General features: G+C 43.3%; 2 protein-coding genes across 3 annotated transcripts in view; one reads left to right on the top strand and one right to left on the bottom strand.

The window, feature by feature from the left end:
• Positions 1–403: 403 nt before the first annotated feature.
• Positions 404–18907, bottom strand: TUBGCP4 (tubulin gamma complex associated protein 4). 2 transcript variants are annotated; one of them, XM_033011844.2, is made up of 18 exons: positions 14107–18907; positions 13903–14031; positions 13176–13298; positions 12601–12654; positions 12105–12161; positions 11437–11516; positions 10535–10736; positions 8454–8619; positions 7199–7323; positions 6461–6511; positions 5954–6059; positions 5494–5601; positions 5127–5265; positions 4493–4670; positions 3425–3559; positions 2156–2272; positions 1573–1712; positions 404–1253 (listed from the first exon to the last, which is right to left on the bottom strand). In XM_033011844.2, exons 1-18 carry the CDS (start codon positions 14182–14184, stop codon positions 1241–1243), a joined length of 2001 nt encoding a protein of 666 aa, XP_032867735.2. In that variant the 5' UTR covers positions 14185–18907; the 3' UTR covers positions 404–1240. The 2 variants fall into 2 exon arrangements, with proteins under 2 accessions (XP_032867735.2, XP_042660160.1); XM_042804226.1 differs by lacking the exon at positions 5494–5601.
• A 1124-nt stretch (positions 18908–20031) lies between these two features.
• Positions 20032–24996, top strand: part of IQGAP1 (IQ motif containing GTPase activating protein 1) — a 77956-nt gene continuing 72991 nt past the window's right edge. The window contains exons 1-2 of the mRNA XM_042804225.1: positions 20032–20178; positions 21962–22061. Of these exons, the coding sequence (XP_042660159.1) occupies positions 20127–20178; positions 21962–22061 (152 nt within the window). The 5' untranslated portion in view covers positions 20032–20126. The remainder of the gene's footprint in view (positions 20179–21961; positions 22062–24996) is intronic.

Here is a 24996-nt window from a genome sequence, read left to right as displayed (position 1 = left end):
TCCCCTGAGGACAGACACTTCAACCTTTTTGAAAGCTGCAGCTTTGGATACTGTAAAAATACCAACCCTTTGAGGGGAAGGCCAATTTCCTCATAGCCTTTGTGTTCAAATTGGGAAACCTGATACTACACCCCAGCAACCCTTTGAGGGGAAGGCCAATTTCCTCATAGCCTTTGTGTTCAAACTGGGAAACCTGATACTACAGCCCAGTGACAGACTGGAGGGCTTTCTTCTGCCACTCATCCAAATGGACCTACGGCAAGACAGTCTGTTACAGCAAGACTAGGAAACCTTGGTAACATGCAAGAAGTTCTTGCCAGATAGTGCTTTTCATTGCAAGAGGTTGCTGTGCCACTCTAGTCCCTTTGCACTTGGGTGCAGACATTGACAATATTCCACATAATTGCATGACGAGATGGTTTTATTTTGGTTCAGTAGGATAGTCACTAGTAGCATTCCAAATAGTTGTGAATGAAAACAGTGCATTCAGAGCTGGTAGCATAGTTAAGTCTCTCCTTAGCTTTAACTCTAGCACCCTCTCCTGCCAGCAGCAGGAGCTTTGTACTTTAAATAGGGCAAAGCTGCAACTCGTGTCCATGTGTAATTTTAGCGCACACAAAATTTATTAAGATATAGAGGAGGCGTGTGACATCACTAGCGGTGGCTCTACCTATACTGATAGGCTAGAAGAGTGCACTGTATGAGGAGATTCTTAAATCTTATGTCCTTCTCCTTCCCTCTGCCTTCACCTCTGCCAGTGCAGTTGTTTCATTTACCTGGAGGTACGTATTTCATTAGGAGACATTGTGTACGGTAAATCAGTTTACGGCACAAGTGGAACTTCTGAATACAGTCGAAACTTCATTCATAGTCAAGAACAATAGACTTTCTCCATACTCCCAACTTGCAAAGGATCACAGTCCAGCCGAAGAGTCGAGATGACATAATTCTTGCTGCTCTTTCGCTTAAGAGGCAGACTGCCTCCCTAGAATCACTTATAAGTATAGGCAGAGCTGCAGAAAGCATGTTTTTACTAGTTCAGAAAAAATGGAGTAGCTTTCTGCAGTCACTGGGCAGCCTCATGTAAGTGGCACTTCCTTCCACTTCCTTCTGAAACAGTGGTTCACCAGGCAAGAGCCAGCTACCAAGAAAAATTCAGTTGAGTGCAGACTTCCCAGGAGCGCCAGTCTCCACTGCTTGAGGTGTCGTTGGTCACAGCTTGCAGAAAAGGTCTTAGTGCTTAAACTCCAAAACTGCAAGGGAAGTATACGATATTAACTACGTGTTGAAAGGAACTCCCTTTATCAACCCACATCAGCATTTTTCAGCCACTATGAGCTAGCGGCTAGGTCAACTTCATGCCAAAACAAACTCGAGGGGGAGAAGGCATAAAAGAAACCAAACCTTAGCTCAGGCTGGTTTGTTAATTCTCTGTCACGGTATTTAGCAACACTTTGCTTCCAATTATTTTGGCTTATACAACCAATAAAAATGACTTATAATCATTTAGATCACGTTGTACTTTTACGTACCTCAGGATAATGCTACAAACAACCCTGAAGATCTTCCTACCTGCCCAAGGTTCCTCCAGCCTGGGTGTAGTATTTGTTATAATCCAAGCGCAGCAGCAGTTGAGCTAAGTCAGAGTTTATCTGATGGTTGCGAACACTAGAGAGGATCTTGAAGAGAAGTGACGACTGACGACTGAATCCCTACAAATTAGAAGTAGTCAGTTCTGGGCATGCTGAAGACAGAAAGCAAGCAAGCAAGCCCTTCATCTCTGTTCCTGCCTAAACAAGCCTTTAACAGCCTGAAGGAAAGAATCTCTGCAAGAGAAGTGTTGCGTGTGGTCCAGTATAAGGTAAGCTGTCAGCCACAAGAATGATTAGGTGTTAGGTATCCAAAAGGAGGGCTAGAGGCACCAATACCCACCTGCTTTTTATTCTAACAGAGTAATTTCTGCGTATCTTCCCCCATTCCTCCTCTCTGCACATAGAATTTTTGACTTGGGAACAGTTGATTAATTAAAACCATTGCAAGTACTTGTATAGAAAGTCTCAGTTTAAACTCACTCCTGTTCTACAGCTGTTAAAGCCAAGATGGCTGCTTAGGCAAATGTCTGCATGGGAGAACAGGTCCATATAAACAGATTTACCTTCACCAAAATACTGAGTTGTGCAGCTCCCCGTTCATCTAACGGGCCGAGATTCTGACTGACCAGAGAACAAAAACTGTGACAAAGATCCAGAATTTCATTTAAGCAGTGAAAAACCTGCATGGGATAAAAAGTACAAGATAGTAGTTTAAACAGAGTTCAATCCCAGAGAAAGCTGGTTTTAGTACTTGAAAAGTTACAGCATTTATAATCAAGATGTTGCTGAGACCATATTTTTCAATCAGTAAGGAAGATGTTAAACCACCTGCAGCATTTTTATAAGGTTTTCGATGGAAAAAGGACTTACATGTTATGCTGCATCTTCTCCCCCGCCCCCACCCCCTCTTTTGCAGACATTACTGGGGAAACAGTGATTGGCACGAGCCAGAAGACTGCATCGGCACAGAAGTTGAACGTCGGCTTCCCTATCCAACCAGCAGGCCCTCACTGCAGCTCCAGAATTGAGAAGCAACAAGAGCAAGAGCTGTAGTTCCAGGCTTTGGTTTCACTGTTCACAAAACTTGGAATTTCTGTTGTATCAGTTGGTCAAGGTAACTTGCATTCAGGAGTGTTAAGAAAGCCCAAATGCCTCACAGACATAACTACTGGAACACACAGACGTTCCAGACTGGATAATCAGTATTTTGCCACCAATGGTATAGCCTCATAGACTGAGCAAAATAATGAAATGGACAAGGTCTGTGGTATCCCTGTGTTTCATTGATACCAACATTGGAGAATGTTTTTGTGAGGCTACATGTTTAATAAAAATACGGGCAACGCTGTAATGTATTTTTTACCAAAGCAACAATAAAAAAGACCCTTAAGGTCCACTCAGGGACATCTCAACTATTTTTATCCTCTCAAGTATGAGAGAGAGAGGGAATTTTTCCTAATCTAATGCATTTCAGAATGATCCCTCAGAAATACAGTTCCCAGCCCTATGGAAATTAGTACTTAATAAAATTGCCTGTAAGAAAATATAGTGACAAAATTTAAGTTGATAAGGCTAACTCAACACTGGAATAATCTTGATTTTAAATTGCCAGGAATGCAGCATCTACACTCGCCAACTGTAAATGAAGTGATCTTAATTCAGTTATCTGTTCTAATTTATACCTGCTTTATTCCTAGAATTGTAGTCTGTGTTCTGCAGGAGTTTATCACTGATACGTTTTAAAAGAGATGGTTTATCATATCTGCTCAAAAAAGTGTTTTTTAGAGCAGCCGGAGAATTTGTAGAAAAAGGTGAAAACAAGACCTACTTACAGGTTTTAGGAGGATGAAAGACTGAGCCAACAGATTACTTAAGAAATGATCATGAGCCAGTCGTATACTCTCAAAATCTCGCGTGGCATTTATCTGTTGCAGAAGCTGTGAGAACTGAGATTCCAGTACATCTACCTGATGGATATGTAAAGAAGTCTCATTAGTATCTTGAGGAATGGGAGTACTTCAGACCAGCCAGAAATTTTGTGTAAGAAACTTACTCTCCTTATTGATACTCTTACCTTAGAGGCTGAGGATCACCTTCTCTCTGCCTCCTGAATGGGGAATTATAGTAGTACATAATGGGGGGGGGACACGCAGGTATGGACTGACACACAATTTTTAATGCCTAAGTATTATCTAAGTGGAAAGGGGAATGGTCACTTTCTTTAACTATTGAAAAAGTATACAGCTAGCATGTAAACAAAGGTATTTGATTGTAGTCATCTCTGAATTTTACACTGGGAGATACTATCTGGAATCTCAGGGCAAAGGCTGCAGTGCAAAAGCTCAGCCAGGTTACTCTCAAGAATCTAGAAATCAGGCACCCTCAATTCAGGTGTTATGTCTATTAACTGAATGATACATAATTCTCACAAGATCATGCTACTAATAACAGGTGTTTACATTTGAAAAATCTCTTTTTTAATTTCAAATGATCAGAATATGAATTCTTTCAATTCTTAAGGAAAGGAAAAAAAAAAAAAACCAAACCAACAATATTTAAATCAAACTGAAGTTCACTTAAGGGGGCAAGGGAGGAAGCCAGGATGGTATCTTAATGATGCTACTTCAGAGATGACTGGCTTCTCACGAGTGTTTAATAGCACTAGAACACCAAAACTCCTGCATTTCCAGTAACACTGATTCACAAGTCCAAAAACTTTATAATTGTAGGACTAAGTCTGGGAACTCAGAGAAACTTCCAGACTTGTTCCAAAGGAAATCCTGATTTCTTTAAGCTACGAAGAATCTGAACCCTGAAAGACATTACTTCAATGCTCCCTCCATGCATTTCTGCCAGTTTCTGATTAACTGATACAGTTCAACTTTCTCTGTAATCCTGACCTGCAGATAATACTGAAGATTGTCCACAAGGAAAGCCATGTGATCCCTCAGACGCCACTTGATGGCATCAGTTCTATTAGATTTCAGGTGTTTGCGTTGCATCTGGAGAGCCCAGCAGTGTTGTAGCTCAGCCTGGACTCGCCGCACACTCAGCAAGTATTTGAACACAACATTGTACCTACAATGAAAAAATACAAAGTTTAAGATTAAAGTCTTCCTTGGGTGCAGGTACTGGAGAACATAACAATGCAAGACTCGAAACAGGAGATGGCTGCCTGCCAACAGACAGGGTAGGTCAGGTGATGGCCCATCTCAGAGTAACAGATTTCTGCTTGTGTTGGTTACTGACCTAAAAAAGACAAAGTTAATTTCACCCCAAGGATGGAAGAGCGTTTTGTCAAAGTAGCACTGTTCATAAAATAGTCATCTGCCAGCATCTTGCAGATCTTACTGTCATTACAACAAGTACCCTCAATGTAACTAAGTGGAAAGTTATTTTAAGGTTCAAGGAGATAAAAGTATTATAGCTCTACCTTTCTCTCCCTGGAGAGGAACTAAAAAACCCAGCACATTAGTGAGTGCTGAAATGAGGGAACCTATAGATAAATATACAAAGACCATACCTATTACTTACTTCTCCAGAACAGCAGGAGTAAAGAGAATGTGCAATGGCCATTGAACTTTGTAAGACAGGCCCAGAGCTGCCCATCCAGATGTGGGGGCTTCACGTGGAGATAACTCCCGGGAAGGCCCTTCACGAGTCTGAGAAGTATCTGAAAACAAATGAGGCGCTAAATTAAGTCATCTTCTCAGTCAAGACAACCTTGGCAAGGAAGACAAGGGGAGAGAACAGAACAGAAAAGGAAGCTAGGCCATCACATAGGTCTGCAAAGGAAACAAAGTTAGTATTTGTTTAACTTCAGAAAAGGGTAAATAATAGGACTTGAAAACAAGGTCATCATCTCCCTTCTTAATTTGCTACTAAAAATGCAAGTAGATACCTTTATGCTCCTTTCCATGATACTCAATGGTTAAGTGAAGCAGAGGAAGAAGGTTGTCATCATCTAACAGTACCTTATGAGCAGACTGCTGAAATGCAACGTTGACATCTGATAAAAGAGCACAGATATCAACACAAGATGATGCAGCTAGTGCTAATTTTGCACCCATTAATTCTTCTTGGCTATAAAAGACAACACTGACACACTATTTCGACTAGTTTCATTCCAGTTTCAAATATGGAGAGAAACCTGCTGTCTGAAAGTTTGCGAGATGTTATTTTCACCCACTCTGTAAACATTCTAATTCACAAGTGCTGTTCTTTCAAAACCAACATGTTCTTTCAAAACTAACAACAACCTCTAGAGGATAAGATAGAGGTCTTCTGTACTGGACGTGGCTAACCATTTTCCTGCTATGCCATAACAAGGACAGTTTGGTAAGTGAATAAGCAACGCTCACCATGTTCAGTTACAGCTGTAGGTGGTGTTTTTAACATTTGCTGTGCAGTGTCAATGAAGGCCTGAAACAGCTCACCTCTTCCCAAAAGGTAAAAGTCTTTTATAATCTGTAGAGATAATTTTTTTGTATATAAGCATATCAAAATCTGAGCAGAAATTTTAAGCATCCTAGCTGATAGCATCCATTTTTAATATTGCTTGGACAATTGCCATTTCCAAACACAGCTGGAGAGCTCTGAATTTCATCCAGTACCCAAAAAGTCTACGCTGCCTTTGCTTCAAGATGCAAACCACAAAACCACATACACATACCCCTCTAACTCTGTCTCTGACCAAGTTCTATCATTCTGTGCTTATTCTTGAGACCTGGAAAATGAAAACAGCTTTACCTAAAAGAAAGAAAGTTCAGAATCTAACACAGTAAAGTATTTAACGTGAAAGAGCCACTAAAAAGGAAAGAAAAAAAAAAATCTAAGCTGCTTTAGCAAAAACAAGCTAGTTACGTTACCTTCAGTTGTCCTAGTAAATCTGATTCCTCCACCATCAGTTTCCAAAGATGCTAGTGAAGAAACATACAAAAGAAATCTCCCTTCAGATTTATCTAAACCCATTCAATGAGAACAGTAGCTGTCTTAAAAAACACTTGTGATGCGAAAAAGCACCTATATAAAATGCTATATAAAGCACAAGAGAACATACTAAGAATCCTGTGTGTAGGCAGCCTCTGCTACTAGTTAGAACGCTCTTGATGTATACCAGCAAGACACCTCCTAGTAAACATGAAGACCCATGACAAAAAAAACCCAAGCAAAATCTTATGAAATCAGATCCACTCTAGCTTTGTTCTCACTTCTCTGACCTCCCCAACTTCTCAGGTTCTGCCCCCCTGACCCCAAATGAAAAAAAGATTAAAAATTGCCAAAGCAAAGAATTTGTCCAGTGAGATGCCATCTATTATGCTAAAAACATAGTGAAAAGTTCCGAAGTCATGTCAAGGGAAATAAAAAAAAAAAAAAATACAAAAATTCTTTCCCCCATGAAAGTACATAGTATTTGTTAACGTGCTTTTGTCATTCGAAGCTGGGGTAACATGAAGCTCTGAGCCCATAAGAACATGAAAGCTACCTGCAGCGTTCACACGCTTGTTCAATCGCCGATTCTAAAGAGCCTCCTTCTTCTCCCAGTCGTTCACAAAACTGAAGAGCTCCTCAGCTTGTATAGCAGTTGTCCTTCCTAGGATCCTTACCTCAGCAACAGTGCTCCGTATCCAGTCAACCACCGATTCGAAGTCCACCAAACTAAAGAGCGGTTGCTGCTTGAGTCGATGTAGCTCTGCTGCAAAAGTGTCCTCCTGGTTTTTTAGGATGGAGCCTGGGCAGAAATGGCAAAAGTGTTTTGGACAATAAAAAGGAATACCATTTGGAGAAGTGCAGACCATTTCCAGCACAGTGGGGCAGAAAGGCTGCCCAGGCAGCACCATCTCAGGTCTGGCGAGGAACGTGAAGTTGAGGAGGCCTCAAAGTACAGGTACCAAGGTACTTGATCAAGTACAGTTACAGCAGAGACACATGACATGGCAGTGCTGTGGTATCAGTAAAAACCCCAAATATTTTCTATGTAAATGCTTACCACTAACAGCCCTTTTCCTAGGACCGAGCTAGATCTTTGAACCCACAACTTTTCTGCCAGATTAATCAGTTGGTTTGGTTCTCCACCTACCCCTGCACCTTTCAAATCTATCCTACTGCTGGATTTTTTTTTTTCAACCAACAAAGCTAGAATACCAGTTTCTTTTCACCTTACTTCTGCTAAGGCAAGAAAACAGTCCAATTTAATTGGTCCTTTGTTCTCTGCAATGTTGCTCAAGTCATTTGAGTGCTTTTGCAAAAGCTCAAGATACAGCCTCCACAGCAGTCCTCCCCAATTCGTATAGGAATATACTTCCAAAACCATCTCCAATGTAAACTTATCAGGCTCTCAAAGAGAACCATCAGCTGGAATTCTCCCTCTCTTGCTCTCTTAAAGGCTCCATCTTGATCATCTGTCCTCCAGAGTGACTTTTGGGACCACCTTGCAATGAATCTCTTATGTTTGTGGATGTGTTTTAATCCTGTGACAGCATTCTGTAACATAGAGATTCAGAGCAAGGTGTGCCCTTTTGTCTATCTTCACCCTTCAGGGATAGGGATGCAAACTAAAAAGAAAACATGACCTTCGCAATTGCTTTATTTATCCAGAGCAAATCGCATGGTGACTTGTTGCTGGAAACTTGGAGACTATGTTTGGAAAACGTTATTTTTTAGTCATCCTGTTACGCCTCTCCTTTGGAATCAATGAGAAGCAGAACACTGGGACCACTGCTCTGTCCTGGCACAACCATGCATATGTTCTGGAGAATGCCAATGGTCAGTGACTGCTGAGGAATTTGTTAATACAGGATTTTGAAAGTTACTTGTCAGTCACTATAACTGAGCAAAAGCCACAAGAAAGATGTTCCTTACCTTTTCTGGTCAGGTTAACATTTTGATTCTCAAACATTTGTACAGATTCTCCCACAAAGAGGATTTTCTCAGCAACCCGCACGGGAATATATGAAGGCAGCATTTCTACTCGCAGAGAAAACTGTTTTAGAGATGGAGCTAGCATGTTCTCCTCCTCAATCAAGCGCTGTCAGAGACCCCAGGGAAAAGAAATCAAGCAAAAAAAGTGTGAGAAAGCCAGATAGAAAAGGTGTATAAAGGGGGCGAGGGGGTAGGAAGCATAATCCAAGTATAGTGGGAGTAAGCAGAAAGTTAGCAAACCTGAACTGCATCATTTAAGGAAGCCTGCAAACTTTTTTGTATTTCTGGTACACTAGCAGATCTCCCTAGGGAAGATGTTGCATTCATCAGAGAGGGGAGAAGAAGTGGGAAAAGATGAAACTAAACCCTTGTGAAATAGCAGCAAATTGGCTCTCCCAAAGGATAATGTTACATCAGCAAAAGGAATTTTTGTTGCAAATGCATTACATTAGGGTTTTTGCAGCCATAACAATGTTAATTAACACTTGTGTTATGGGCCAAAAGTAGATGCTTCCACTAGTGAGCAAATAGGTTAAAGATCTGACGGCTTGCTAGCATAAATGAGGCACTTTTCTCAGTTTTTGCAACAGGTGTTTAAAACAATACAGTAAGTCATTAATTTTTTTCTGAATGTATGAGTAAAGAACTCCAAGTACGGAGACAAGATTTTCCTTCAGAGAAGCAATACTGATTATTTCATTTGGCTTTCTTGTTATTGGCAAATGAGGTTCCTTAGTCGATAATCCAAAAAATACTGTGCTGGCAAACAGTCTCAAAAATTTGTTATCTACAGAATTCTTCATTTTAATAGAAGAGTTCTGTACAAGTTTGTACACTGACATTAACAGCTTGGCAATTCTTTTCTTAAGGTTCTTCTGACACTTTTAGACTAGGAAATACCCAAGTATTTTATTGGTCTATCCTATCAAAACTCTGGATTTTTATTTTACTGACTGAAGAACTGCCAACACTGTTAGTCAGTAATACTGAAAAAGAGAGTTAACTAGACTCTCTCGGTGTCACCTTCTTAATGCCTACATTTTCCACCGTGGATCTAGAAGGCTCACCAAGTTTCACATTCTTCCTATATCCGATATAGTGAAATAATAGATTTTTCATTAATTGCCTTTTAAAGTTTTCCCTTGTTGTTGCCTGTGTGTAGTCTGTCCTCAACAGAGACTGTACAGGGCACTTAATTGGTATGCAACGCAGGGTGTTTCAGGGGTGAATCTTCTGTGTGTTCACAGCCAAGTTGCATGCAGCACACTAACACCATGGGTGCCCATGAAATGTTCTCTCACATTAAACGACTGTAAATTTAAAGAATTGCAGTTGCTCCTTACTGGTCCCTGATGCAGATGCTATTCAGATGCAGAAAGTATGTAACATTATTCCACTGAGAAAGCTGCTTCACACAAGGGCACTGTAATGGTATGCCATCTACATGAGTTACCGCATTTCACCAGTATACTGACAAATTGCTCCCTTGCTTAACTTAGTACCCTGGACACATTCTTGGCATCCTCTTAACTGTCACATAGCACATATTTCCCCAATAACGTCAGTAGTATTATCCTGTTAAGTAACGTTTGCAAAATGAGCAGTTGTGCAAGAAAGGTACCTGACCCAGCTGCCAATTGAAAGGGCGCAAATCAACACCCAAGCTCCCCACACCCTTTCCCTTGCAATTGCTCATACTACCACCAATGCCTATGTTGAGCAGATCACAGTGTTGACCATAAGGAATCAGGAAAGAGTCAGTCAGGAGCAGGGTGAGCACAGCAGTTCCAATTACTTGACACCAGCATCTATACAGATTCCATCCAAAGGGCTTTCTGCCCTGAGATCATCCACCTGTGCCAAACGGTATGTCTCTGTTCTTTACACCCACCTGCAACCTACTACAATACTCTGTTGATTTATCATCCTACCAGGTCTCCATATACGTCCAAGAAGACAATGTATTTCTTCTTTAGTTCCCTAAGGACCAAAGGATGCCAAGATGTGATTTGCGGTCTTACCAGGTCCTGCAGTTCTCGTAGCTGTTTTCCTGTAAGTCCCCCGATTCCCAAGTCGTCATCATCTTCTTCAGGTTGGCTAGGGACATTCCCAGAAGAGGGGCCCTGTTTGATGAAGAACTCTTCATGTTGGTCTAGTAGCAATCCGTGCAGCATCCAGGCAGAGAGCTGCTTATACATGACTCCATGACACACAGCCAGAATCCTGAGGTCAAGAGAAGCAGACAGTGGGGCCTTTGCATGCAGTAATCAGAACCTCATTATACATCATTCTGGAAAGTCCAGTTAGTCAGCCAAGCAATATGGCAAGTGCTAAATGGCTAATGTGGCATTTTATGATTTTTTTTTTTTTTTAACAAAGAAAGGTGGACTAATTACTTGCAAAACTAAATTAACATATCCTCTGAATGCGTGACTTCTTCATGGAGATCTGCTAGTGTATGAGAATTACGAGTAACTTTGCAGTGGCTTTCTAGTCCTCCTGTTTCTACTCAATTACCATTTTAGCATGAACACAGATTATCTTTTAAGTAGTCTGACTTTCTCCCTGAGGACATACAAACTTAGTGACGCTCACCCAGTCACATTTATCCTTTTGAAGGATCAAAAAACAACAGGTCTACCATATGCAAAACAGTTCATATAGACCTCAAAAGAAGAAAAAACATAGGGTCTGAACTTTCCTCAGCTCTAAGCCCGAAGTATGGAGAAAGCCTTAATTCTTGCCATAAGCATGCTTTAGGTAAACAACAGGGACTGTGACAGTTCTCCCTGCATGCTATTCCTACTTTTATATCATGCAATCCTGTTTTGCATGTCCTGTTTTCACAAGTAAGATAAACATTTTGACACTAACTCCAGTTACTACAGAAGAATGAAATAATAGCTTTACTGTATCCACATACTTTTCAAGAGCACTGCGAACAGGAGGCAACCCCCCACAGCTATGTTTGTGGACTGTCTCCAGTATCTGACATCCATGAATCTACAGAAAGAAAACATGGTTAGACTAGGCCTGTTATTTGGATCTGTACCGACCTTTTCAGACATTTAAATGCTATGCTTTTGGCTAACAAGAAAAAACCTTAACAGCTGCCCAAGTCGTACAGAAGGAAAGATGTAACATACTTCATGTAGTGAAGAAAGAGGCCCTCTATGTGTGGCCCTACACCCAAGCTTCTCAGAATTTCCCTTAATTAAAAGTAAGCATCTCTGGATTCTGAAAACATTAGCTATTAGCTTCTGCCTTTTTATTTTTTTTTTTTCAGGTGACAGTGGGAGAATACAGATCCAGAAAAGAAGAAATTCCAACCGGCAGCATATTGTACTATGAAATATATCGCGATTATAAAACGCAAGTCATCGTAGATCATACTGATAATGAAAAAGTCAAATTCACTGTAAATGGATTTGCAAAATAGTTCTTCAGTACTTACAGTGGTACTAGGAATAGGGCACCCATTCCTGAAACCACTTTCTTTCCTAGTATTAAAGGTCTGGGATTGGGGCAGAGAGAATTTGATTAGCTAAAGAGGAAACCTGTTAAGAGAAACTAGCTACAGTTTTACTGTACCTTCTGAGTCTTGATCTGTTCCACCATGACCATCACAGAGGGGAATAGTAACTGAAACTGCAGAACAAGGATCCAAGTATTAAATTAGGTTGCTATGCAAGGTAGAGAGAAAAACTGTACTTGAGTGCATGTGGACAGCAGCTGATTACAATAATTTAATGAAACTATTGTCTGGCTTTTCCTACGAATTAGAAATGTGACATGAAAATCTCCAGGAAGTATGTCCTCCCTCCACTGGACCAAGATGCATGAAGTTACTATAACCTAGCTGCAGTTCAAGCTAAACACAGGTAGCGAGGAATATGCGAGAGTCAAGGTAGAAGACCTCAGCTTTGTGTCAAAGCGCAAGTGATCCTCTGAGCATGAGTAAAGGACTACATATGTAGAGGTGTTAAAAAGAAATGGCATGACATGACAGACTAACCCTCTTTCTTATTAGACTCAACGAGTGATATGAGTAACCAAAGCACACTACCTGTTTATTAACATGACATACCTGGTCCAAGGAATAATTAACATGTGAGATGGAAAGATGTGGGTCGGCCAGAAACTGTAAGAGCAACAGTGCAAATAATGAAAATTAAACTAACGCATAGATAAGTTTAAAAAGCACATTTGGCTCTGTATTTCAAATCTTTAGTTCCCACAGCTTTGCTCCCCTCACCCCCCGCCCCGCCCCCCCCTAGTTTTGGGCTGTGTCCCATTTTAGACTGCAACAACCACTGGATGGTGGAATCCAAGATACGACAGCTGCTAACCTAGCAAAGAGTAATCAAAACCTTTACAACTGAAAACATAAGTCACAATAGTCTGAGACAGCACTGGGCTCTGAGGCAGATAGGGTACTTACTGAACTGAAGGTACAAAGGACTTATTGGTCTTATTATCCTTATTAGAATGAAGAGTCATTTCCAATAGCACCCCACAGGAATAATTTGGAAGACATCTCTGATGTGGAAAATACCTTGTCTCCTCTTTAGCTACTACTACTTAGCATATAAATTGCAGAAATGACAACTTTCCACAATCTGTCAGCAGGACAGCCTCTTGTTCCAAGTTTCTCTCCTTTACCTCTTGTTCTAGGTCAAGTAGTGCTTGTCGATACGGCTGCAGCACTGAATCAAGACCTGTGCAGAAGGCTCGCAAATAAATGCCATGTAATCCACTCTGGTTTTGCTGAGATGGATGATGGTCCTGAAACCAAACAATAAAATCTACATCAGCTTCCTAGTGCAGGTCTAAAGAATAATGGAGTTTTTGTGCAGTGTTACACCAGCAGCCTGTGGTACAAACATGTTGCACTGCACCTTAGCCCACCACAACGTGCCCAGAAAAAAAAAAAAACCAGAAGTTTGTCACAAGGAGCTACTTGATCAGAGTTATATTTAGCTCTTCTGTTGACATATGCAAGTGTGGGGAACCACTGGTAACTTCAGTGCTTCTTTGTACTTATGCATGCCTCTTGGATCTCAAAGCTCTTAAAAAACCAGTAAGAGTCACTATGACAGGGATGAGCATCCTGTGCAGTTCCCAAACCCTGGCCAGCCTGCAGTGACCAGAAATTATTACAGTATGCTTCCCTAAGAATGAGATTTTACGCTTGGTCCATCTTTCACAGTTCTGTGCCCTGCCTTACTTGCATCGCATAGAGCTTTCTGGAGCCCTGCTCGGGAAAAGGCACTTGTTTGTGCAAGCGCGGATACGCGCTGAAGGCCATCCGTGCACCCGCAGCAGCTTGGCCGGACTGGCATCTGCTGCGCTCGACCGGGAAAGAGAGCAGAGCGGAGCGGCGGCCCACCTGCTGCTGTACGTGTCCCGTGTACTGCTCCACGAATTCGGCGAAGCGGATGTAGTCGGTGCCGAGGCGGCAGAGCCGGTTCAGGACGCTGGTCTCGCTGGGGTGCAGGAACGGCAGCTCCTGAGACACCTGAGGGGAGGAACAGCGGTGAGAGCGGGGCGGGGCGGGGCCGGGCGGGCCGTACCGGCCCGTGCCGTCCCGCACCTGCAGGCCGCCGCGCTTGCTCCAGGTGAAGGCCGCCCCCGGGTATCCGCTCAGCGCCAGCAGCAGCTCGTGGATCATCCTGCCGCGCGGCGCCGCGCGGTCTGCTGGGAGGTGCGCAAGAGCCGTCGGGAAGGGGCAGGCCGGCGGGCGGCTCTCGCGAGGCCCGGGGCCCGCGGCTCGGCCTGAGGGAGGGGCGGCGGCGGATTGTCACCGGGCGCGGAGGAGATCGGCGGATTGTCACCGGGCGCGGAGGAGATCGGCGGATTGTCACCGGGCGCGGAGGAGATCGGCGGATTCTCACCGGGCGCGGAGGAGATCGGCGGATTCTCACCGGGCGCGGAGGAGATCGGCGGATTCTCACCGGGCGCGGAGGAGATCGGCGGATTCTCACCGGGCGCGGAGGAGATCGGCGGATTCTCACCGGGCGCGGAGGAGATCGGCGGATTCTCACCGGGCGCGGAGGAGAACGGGGCCACGTTTGGGCGGGCGCCGGGTTGCTAGACGAGTCACCGGGCGTGGCCGACCTGGCCGGACGGCGCCGTGAGGGATACCCTGGCCCGAGCTACTCTGAGGGCGCGTTGGCGGCGGCTTGATGCAGGAGCGTGGCTGAGTAACGTGGTGGCTGCGGTCCCTTCCAGGACAGCAGCAAATCCGTACGCTTCGGTGTTGGTATTACTTGCCGGGTTTATCGGTTTTGCATATGACTCGTCAGTGTTCAATCAATGCCAGTTTTACCTTTCTCTATTTAATATACATTGCTTCCCTTCACTTCTCTCTTAACCCAGGCAACCTTTTAATCAGCACTGCCCGCTTTCAAAGTTGTGGCGTTATCTAATAAGCTGGGTTTTAGCAATCTCCTTTTAATTTTCTGGTTTTGGTGGTGTTTTATTTCACGTGCATTTTTACTCATCTTCACTCAGAAAAAATTGCTGTTAAGTATCATACAACAGATGTCTCTTAACTGATTTTTAAACGTGTATTTGGTGCATTAGCAGCTTGTCACAATGAGGTGTGAACTGCAGGAAGAAGAACTATTATGTCCTTACAGGGGTGAGTAAGTTCCCTACTACATTGCCCAGTTTTCTAAAGAAATTTTTTTTTTTAACGTACCCCTCTGATATGTATGCATTTGCTTTCTCTAGCTATCTTTATATGTAACTTGGGAGCCCGAACTGTATGTATCAGTATAATAAAACTGTCCTTTATATTGACAAAGCTTCTAGTGTCTGAATAAAAACTGAGGAATTAGTCTAGGAATTTGTTGGTCATCGCTGACATAAATATTACCATATACAGTTGGGACAGGAAAGCTATGTGCCCTTCTGGCTTTTAGGAAGCTGTATTTGATGTTTAGCACCGTTGGCTTTGATCTTGCAGTGCTGAAGTTAGTAGCCATCCTTCCCTTGTTCATAGAAGGCTCTGGTTCAGTTCCATGCTGCTGATCAAAAGGTCTGTGCTAACAGGTGGACTTTGATTAGCGCTGAATTTAAATACTATTTCCAGTAGATTATAAAGCTAAGCATGCTGTGGATAGCTTATAGCTAGTTAAATATGTAGTGATGGCTCAATAATTAACCAAAAAAATGTTTAGTCTGTAAAGACTAAATATGTAATTTAATGGTATCTTTGTACAGTATTATTAATGTAATGCTTTTATTAACATAAATACATACTACATGTTTAATATGTTAAATCTTGAATCTCAACGCAGTCATCTTCTGCAGCCAGAAACTAAGCTTACAGCAGTATTTCATCACAAGTGGAAAATTCCAAGCGTCTTCCTCAAGAACAGGTCAGGAGTAAACAAGGTGTAAAATGTATTAGAGCAGAAGGAACTTTCCTTTTATCAAAGGCAGGGGTTGTGGTGGGAGCTAATTTTTGTGGAAGGTAGTGAATTGTTTGAAGTGAATTATATTAGGGATAACATAATTAACCAAGAAAGCAATTTAAATAGAGATATGGTGGCCTTTTCATCATTAGAGTCCTCCTTTGATGGTGAAAGTTACAGGTTTGATGCAGAGTGTTTGGGATGTGGCTAGTGTTGCAGAATTGGTCAGACTAGATGTCTCGTTGTGTCTTTACTTTACAATCTAAGTCTGACTCATCTCCACTTGCTTCCAGCTAAATACTCTGGTCTGCTCAGGACTTAAATTACTTGATTGGTTCCCCAAGTGTCTTTTTAGGTAGCCTACAGCAGAATAGAGGAAACATGAAGCATTACAAAGTGGATAAAAAGACAGGGAGTATGTGCCACAGGCAAAATGAATCTTAAATTACCCAATCTTTTGTTTTCTTTTGCTCTGTTTTTCCAGGTAGCTGTGGGGCTTCCTTGGACCTTACCGGTCTTTCAAGAGAAACTGTATGTGGTGCGTGGGGACAACTGGACAGTTCAAAAAGCCTTTTTGCCAGTACAGAGCTTGCCCATGTTACACTGTCGTGAGGGAGGAAGGGGTGGATTTTATTATTGCCACTCATAATGGGAAAGTTGCTAACTTTCCTCCAAAGAGTAAGGACTCCGCTATTCCAGCAGCCTATTACTGTGCCTAGCATCACATCATGACTATCAGCAGAACTGGTCAGGATTTTAGGTCCGTGCTTTTTTGTTGCTTGCTGTCAGTCTTCCAGTGCAGACAGTGTGCATGCAGGGCTGTATTTTGAAAGCCATACTTCCCTTTTTGCTGCCTGACTTCCTGGTGCAGTGTAAGCATGTGGGGTGGGGTGGTCTGCATTCTCTTGCCCCAAGTGTGCAGCTGCTTCAGCTGCAGTTTCTCCAGAGCTTCATGGAAAGTTCCCTGCTGCAAATATGGGTAGATCAGGGCTGTGGGAGTGATCTGGGCTAGCACTGAGAGTGCAGTTGTGAACTAGCACTGGGGAAGAGCTGGGGTGCGGGGTTGTCTGTTTCCTTCAATACCAGGTTAGTAACTTGTCTGATTTGACCACTATGATTTTGATCTGATGGTGGGAGCCAAAAGGCAACTCTTGCTGTTGGCAATCCACAGCCTAACATGCTCAGATATATGAGGGGTAGGAGTCTTTTTTGATTTATATACATACATACACACACACATTTTTCAATATATATATACTTCCTCAGTTGAGACAGCCACATCTGGATTCTTACAGGGCATTCTGAACCTGTAGGCACAGAAAAGGATAGCTAAACTAGGTAACTAGAGAAGACAGTAAAAATGAATAGGGATCTAAACCTTATTACGGACATAGATGGTAGGAGTTAAACTTATCCAGGATAAGTGGGGTCTAAAGGGAAAGGTCATGATTGGCTGTACATGATTGAAGTACAAAAAATAGTATTACGAGAAAAACAATTAATAAGGATGGGGTAGATGGTCAGAATGAAGGACGCTAAGATGTAGAGTGACAATAGACTTATGTTATTCCAGCTGTCTGAGAGCTTCATGTGTGCTATGGAGAGAGTAAGTGATGGCTCGGAATTCTTAGTGCTAAATGAAACCTAGAGCAGATCCTACTCCATCCTCAGGGTTTGTTTTGCCAGAAATGAGGATAAACATGAACAGCTATTCAGCAGAAGGTTGTCTGAATATACTATTATTTCCTAATCTTTTCTGGACTGCAAGACTGTAATACTTTGGAAAGGCAGGTGTCGTAGCTGTATATATGATCCTGCTTGGAGGAGGATTTGAAGACACCAGAGATTACGTACGTTTCAGTGGTAGCCTTCAGCTAGGTTACCTTTAAGTGACTGCAGAATCACAGTTTCAGAGTGTTCAGGTGTTCTAAATATGTATTTTTTTTCAGCATCATTCATATAAATAATCTTTCTCATAAAGGAAGTGGCCAATAAATACCTGCAAAAGAAAACAGTTTAAATAAAGGACTGAATTTTGGAGCTCGTTTCCCCTAGGAAGCCTAATGATTAAGCATTAAGGCAAAGCACTTTTTTTTTTTTTTTTTTTTTACTGAATAAATCACTCAAAATTTGAAACTAGAGAAAAATAGGTACCACTGTAAGGCTATTTGTAAGGCTATCTGACTAGTGCTTCTTCAACGTTAAAAAAAAAAAAAAAACCAAAAAACAGGAGATGCAATAAATTAAACATTTAGATAGGCAAACCCTGATAAACAAGTTAGAAGAGTCAGTAACAAAGACCAGAAATCTTAAATCAGGAGAACTATTACAGGAACCACTGAAATATGACCTTGAAGAGGTTTAGCCAGATTCTTTGATGATGTGTGATAATCCTGTTTTATTTTTCTTACCACAATGGGTCTTATAGGAAAGAGTAAGTTTATGAGATTTTTTTGAGGGGGATTGTGGGATTGTGCAAAAAAAATTAGGGGATTTTTAGGGGGAACAAAACCAGTTCTGTACTCCACAATTACATATAAATAGTATTTTAAATGCCTTCTCATTGTATAACTGCAAAGTGATCACATGTGAAGTTATGCAAATAAATGCTAATAATTAAAACTCTTAACTGTCATAAACCCTTTTTGTTCTGTAATGTATGTCTGGCATTCACCTATGTAGTTATTTCTGTAACCGTTGAACTGTGACATGTAACCCTTATAATCAACAAAGCCAACTTTCACTTAATCTCTCTCATAGATCCTTTAAAAATTGTATGTATGTATACTTTTTCATGGATTCACATAATAATTGAGGTTGGAAAGGACCTCAGGAAGCCTCTAGTCCAACCTTGCTTCCTCAGCACGAGGTCACCTAGAATGGGTTGTCCAGAACTGTGTTTAGTTAGGTTTGAAGTATGTCCAAGGACAGAGATTCCACAACTTCTCTGAGCAACTTGTTCCAGTGTTGGAACCCTCGGAGTACAAATGTTCCTTCTTATGTTTAAGTGGACTTTCATGAATTTCAGTCTACTGCATCTTGTCCCATCTTCTTGTATGCTGGATGCTCCAAGCTCTTAATCAGTTGCCCAGTGCTTCACTGAACTTGTTCCATTATGTCCATGTATTCCTTGTACTGGGAAAGCCAGAACTGGACCCAGTATTCTAGATGTGGTTTCACCAGCACCGGTAAGAGGGACCTCCCTTACCTCGTGGTGATGCTTTTCCTAGTAGAGGCTATTGGTCTAGCAAATTACTTAATTTGTTCTTAAGTAATAAGCTTATACCCTGGCATCGGAATTCATGGGACCAATTAAAATGGACATATGGTGGCATCTTCAGTACTCTTGAACAAGAACTAGGCAAAGCAACAGTTATAGATGAGCTTAACATACACTGAGGGGAAGGGAACTTTCAGGGCATGGTTATCTCCTGTGGCAGTGCTGCTGAATGTCGCTGTTGTTGCATGCTGATGTTTCAGGGCACCCTGCTTCAAACCATGGCTAACATTTCAAGTGAGTTACCGCGGTGTGGTCAGCAGAGCTGTCTTCGTGGAAGGGCACAACTGTGTCTGGCAAGGCCAGGTTTTGCTATTGAGGGGGGCTGGTGCACCTGGGAAGCCTGGCAAGAGAAGGGCGCCTACACAAGCTTGGCCCAGCAAGGTGTGTGGAAGGGGGCCAGGCTGCCAAGGCTGAGCTGATGTGGCTGCAGTGTAGGCACAGGGGTTGCCAGGGTGGGGCTGTGTGTTCAAGAGTTGAGCGGGTAGATGCGTGGTCATGGCTGTTTGGACCCGGGCTGCCTCCTGTGTAACAGGGCAGGCAGAGTTTAGCTGGGTGTTATGAATGGGGCTCACAGAAAAGTTCAGGGCTACGGGTGGGCCAGGGCCAAGGTGAGGGGGACACCCCGAGGAGGGACAGGGTGGGATTCGGGGACCTGCGTGTGGCAGGGCAGCCGGGACGGGGTCCGCTGGGGTAAGGGTGGTGGGACGGGGCCGAGTTAAGCCTGGCGCCGAGGGCAAGTTGTCCCGCTTCGGCAACGGACGGAGGCGGCAGAGGCGGCCAGGGTGCGGCCGGGGCGGGGAGAGGGAGCGAGCGCGGAGCGGCGGCTCCTCCCCCGCCACACCCGGTGCGGCAGGAAGAGGAACAGCCGCTCCCGCATCCAGCTCCCGGCCGGGCACGGCCCAGCGCAGCGTCATGGCGGCGGAGGAGGTGGACGGGCTGGCTATGTCCAGACCCCACTATGGCTGTGAGTGCTGGGGCGCACGGGGTCCGGGGAGCCGCGCGGCCGGCGGGCGACGCCCTGCCCGGCCCACGCTGTGCGTTCCTCCCAGGGGCCGGTGCCGGGAGTGGAGGCTGGGGCGCGGCAGTCGCGGGGGGAGCCGCGGGGCCTCAGCTCTGGGACTGGCCCAGGGGCGCGGTGGGCTCCGCCGGCTCCCTACGCCGGCCCCAGAGCGCGGCCCACTCTGCCTTCCGCGGGGTGGGCGCTGTGGGGCGCGGGGGCTCATCCAAGCTCGATGTCCTTACCCGGGCGTTAGAGAAGAGCACTGGGAGGAGGTGGTGGGTGGGCAGTGCGGGGGCGTTCTGCGGCTGCCCCGCCATCGCCTTCCGCGGGCCGGCTCCCCGCCTCGCCCAAGATGTCCGCCGTGGGGGGGGGTGTGGGGAGGGAAGGGCGTGGCGCGGCGCCCCCGCTGGGAGGGGGGCGCCCCGTCAGGAGAGGGGCGCGGGGCCGCCACCGTGGCCGTCCCGGCCTGCTTCCTTCCCGCGTGTTTTGGCGACGGCACCTGACTTACGAGGCGAAACGCAGGTTCGATCGGACACCTCCACCTTCTTGCCATATGTGTGCTGTGGAGAGGGAAACTTTAGTTCGAGGTGCCCGAGAGACATGCTTGCTCGTGCTACGATACCAAGTCAGAAACGAGCAAAGGCGGGCAACAGCGTGGTGCTGCGGCGGGGAGATGCGAGCGCCAGCCGGCCAGACCGTGCGGTGCCGGGCAGGGAGGGCGGCAGCAGGTGGGGTGCTGGGAGCCTTGTGTGCTCCACGCTCGGCCCGAAGTTAGAAGGAAAGGCTGAGTTGGGGAGCAGGGAAGGGAGGGAGCTTTTCCTTACCGGTAGGCGTTACCCTGTGGTTTGGGATAGTTTTAGGCTCTTGTAACTTTGGGTGGGGTTGGAGTAATCGGCAAGATGGTTTTGCAGTGTTTGAAACTGATTTCTAAGAGACCCTTTGAAGTTTGAACCAAGATCTTGTTTGATTCCAAGTGCTGTCATTGATACCTCATGACTTGTGTGTATTTGTTGAAGGCATTTTAGATGTAAGCTAAGCTTTGATTAATAATATGAGACGTTTCCTATTTGTCAAGTTGGTCAATAAAACCTATAAAGTTGTGGGTTTGGTTTTTTTTTTGACATGAGAGCATTGGATGAGGTATTTAAGAGTGGAAAGGGCGGGCTTTAAACGCACAGAATCTGGAAGATTTAGCCATATACTCCTATGTAGGTCCTCAGCTTGATCCAAAGATGATATGCGGGTTGTGGATCTGAATAATTCCCTTCCACATGAGGATTGTGAATAGCGTTTCCATCTTTATATTATAGAGATGGACTACAAAATGCAAGAAGGGATTATATGATGTGAATATATGTTGTTGTCCTTCCTTAATCTTTGACTACCAAAATTGGAGGATAGACGGAGGAACATACGGTCATTGATGTGCCTTTGAGGAAGAGAAAGGCAAAGATAGAAGAAAATAAGAAAATGAAGGACTGTTTCGAAGAAATTGGAAGAAGTTGGATCACAGCCAGATTGAGAAATCAAAAAGAGGGAAGATGGCAAGTTTATGTGACAAGGAAGGATAAGGAAACAGGGTCACTTCTGTTGTTTGCAAATAATGGATATGGTAGATCCTCTGTTTTTCTGAATCAAATAAAACCTGTAATGACTTTCTGTGAGAAAGGTTGGATCTGATTTTGTTGTGCCTGTTCAGTTACATTCAATCTTCAAACACCTGAGAACATGTTTTGACTATTTGCAGCTGTCTTGGATAATGAGAGATTAACAGCAGAGGAAATGGATGAAAGACGACGCCAGAATGTAGCCTATGAATACCTTTGTCATCTGGAGGAAGCAAAGAGGTAAGAATAAGTGGTTTTGAAACTTATTTTAAAGCTGGTGCTTTAACAGAAGTTGTGATAGTTGGTAAGGGGAATATTTTGGATGCAGCTTACCTCTTGTCTGTGTTTCTTAGTGGCTATATAGATTCATGTTTAAAAAGTGATCAAACAAACAAAAAACCCAAAACCAACCAGCCCCTGATGTGCATATCTAACATGTTCTTAAAGACTTCTTGTAACACAGACTCAGTAGCTGTAATGCTCTGGTGTTCCTAGCGCTGGATGGGTTCTCCTTGTTATCTAATGTGCATACGTCTTAGTGCAGTTTTACCTTGCTACTTATAAAAGGCCATGAAGAACGGGTTGTTCTCTTCCTCTTAACTGCAGCCTTTAAAAAATGCAAATCGTAACCACGTATTTCCCTTGTACTTACCTTCTTGGATCAAAATCCCAATTCTTGCATATTTTTCTGTGGGTCCGATTTAGTAGATCTGTAGTGCTTTTTTTTAGATTGTTCTGACTTCACTCTCTGTCTTTCTGGAAGTGCCCTACCAAAACAGAGAGAGGTTTTCCAACAGGGCTGTTAACATCCATGCTTATAAGAACACAAGGATTATTTTGTGTTCCCTGATAGATATGCTAGTATCGTACATTATGACATGGTATCTACATTTTTGTAACGGTATGATATAGTAGAGTTTTGCTGAGTTGCAACCCTTTTGCTTGAAGGTGTGCTACTGAAATTTATACCTCATCCTATGTTTATATGGTCTATTGTGTTTTCCCGAGTGTGTTACCTTTCACTTGATCCTGCTGAATTTGTTTTTTCCTGATCTTTGTTTATTATGTTGAAATAATTTTGATCTTATTCTGGTTTTCCAGCCTGTGTGTAGCTTTTGTGTCATCGCCATGTTTAATAAGCATGTAAGCATGCTGTAGTTCTTCATTCAGACAATTCTTCAGAAAGTGTGATCAGAACACGGTAGATGCTATATGTCTGCTATTAAAGGAAAAAGAATCAATATTAAAAATGAATGCATGAAGTCTTCCTGTTGGTATTTTAAAAATCTTTTTGCAAACATTCAATCCTATATGCTGTGTGTGGAGAGCAGGAATGAGACAGACCAGTTTGTCTACTGCTTTCCTTCATGACAGTTGGGTCTTTTCATGCCTTTGTATAAATTGCAGTTTTTACTTGAAGTTTAAAATGTTTTTTGAAGCTGAGATTTGAGACCAAAGACAGGTTTTCAAGAAGATTAAAGATGCGAGGTAATGTTTGTATCGGTGACTCCCCCTGCCCCCAACACTTTTGAAAGTAAGGCTAGTGTTTCAGGTTTCATTTTGTAATTAGTCAGGAAATGGACTGTGAGCATTTTGTAATTAGTCAGGAAATGGATTGTGAGTTTAGACTTTCCTTGTTCCCACAGAGATCTAGGCAAACTAGCCAATGTGTATGCTACAGAAGATAATTTACAGAGCAGTGGAAAAGTATGGAGCATGCATAAAAACATGTTCAAAAAAGTCAGCAGCATGTTTTGTCATGGCTCACCAAATACTTCAGTCTGCCTTTATCCTTTAAAAGATAATATGGTGTAAGAACCAGAAAACTTTCTCTTCCACTGTCTGGGTGGTGAATTTTGGATAAATCTGTGTAAGTATTCCCCAGCAAGACAGGCATGTTCTACTGTAGTGATTTTATTGGGGAGGAAATGCTGAGTTTGAACAAGTTCACTGCCGGCAGAATATAAAGGAGGACCTCATTCCAGGATTTTAATAGTTTATGCTGCCTTACTAAGGATGCATTGTATATTTTTGAAGGATCAGGGAGCACTCAGTTTGTGCTATAGTCTCCTGGGTGCTTCATAACAATTGTCACTGCTATAGATTCACAGAGGCTGCTTAGTTACTAGCAGATAATAATTTTCCATCCGTATGGATTTGGATGAGGTTTGAACTAGCGAGGAAGATCTGACTATAGGTCAAAATAACTCCTTCCCTTTGAATCCAAAATCTTTAGGAGCAAATGCTGCGGGACAGGGAGAGATGAGTTGCGCTGTAGTTGCTGTCGGTGCCTGAAGGAGCCCCAGATCTATCACTTGTGGGCTCTTTCTGTCATTGGCCTCAGAGTAAATGCTTTCAGAGTTGCTCGGTTTTTGTTCAATTCTAAATCCAGATTTGCACCATAGTTCGGGCAAAAATGCCTAATACAGCAACAGCTTTAATATTTTCATTAAGGTCTTGCTTAATCCTGGGGATTTACTCTTTAGATGAATCATCTTTGACTGAAGTTTCTCGGCCATCTTATCTCTGCCTCTGGGTATTGGCTTGGTACTGACGAGGTTGAGCAGCAGGGCATTTGATTTTTGCCACACCTTGTCAAAAATAAGACGTTTTCACTGTTTTGTCTCAGGACAAGCCTTCAGATGTTTCAGATAATGCCCAATGGTTGCCAGTGTGCTTTGTGAAGAATGAGGCAACAGCTCTGTTGCTCAAAATGCTGTTACAGCCTTCTTCCTATCTACCTTGGCAGTCAGAGCACTTACTTGTTAAGTGAAAGGTCTGCTTGGAGAGCTTCAAATACCCCTTTTCCAACTTTCAACCCATATTTGCTTAGTGGCCTACAGGCTCTCTTTAGTATGTGAGTGTGAATTCCTGACTCCTATGGCTGAAGCCATACCACTTTGTGTAAGAGTTAAAGATTAAATGACCAGAAGGAGGGGAGCAGACTCCTTAGTTTCATAATTAAGATACACAAGCAAGAGGAGAAAGGCTGGAGTTCATGGTCTACTCCCAAGAATTTTTTTCCTCACTGAGCAGTCTTTTTTAAAATTGTTCTTTGAATTTTTTTTTTTTTTTTATTACTACTAGTACAGCCTAAGAGAGGGCTCTTGGCTGAGTTGTTGGAAAGGAGTTTATTTAACAACAACGACTGAACCAGAACTGTAAGAGATCATTG

This window comes from Tyto alba, unplaced genomic scaffold (assembly GCF_018691265.1).
Source record: "Tyto alba isolate M040663 unplaced genomic scaffold, T.alba_DEE_v4.0 Super-Scaffold_41, whole genome shotgun sequence".
Lineage (NCBI taxonomy): Eukaryota > Metazoa > Chordata > Aves > Strigiformes > Tytonidae > Tyto > Tyto alba.
This window is presented reverse-complemented; position numbering and strand designations above follow the sequence as displayed.

Excerpts from the sequence above, each read along its gene's own strand:
- TUBGCP4 (XM_033011844.2), bottom strand. The coding sequence starts at position 14,184 with ATGATCCACGAGCTGCTGCTGGCGCTGAGCGGATACCCGGGGGCGGCC. Across the intron at positions 11,517-12,104 it reads AACAGATCAAGACTCAGAAG|ATTCATGGATGTCAGATACT; the intron begins GTACAGTAAAAC and ends TTCTTTCTGTAG. Across the intron at positions 2,273-3,424 it reads CTTTCATCCTCCTAAAACCT|GTTTTTCACTGCTTAAATGA; the intron begins GTAAGTAGGTCT and ends TATCCCATGCAG.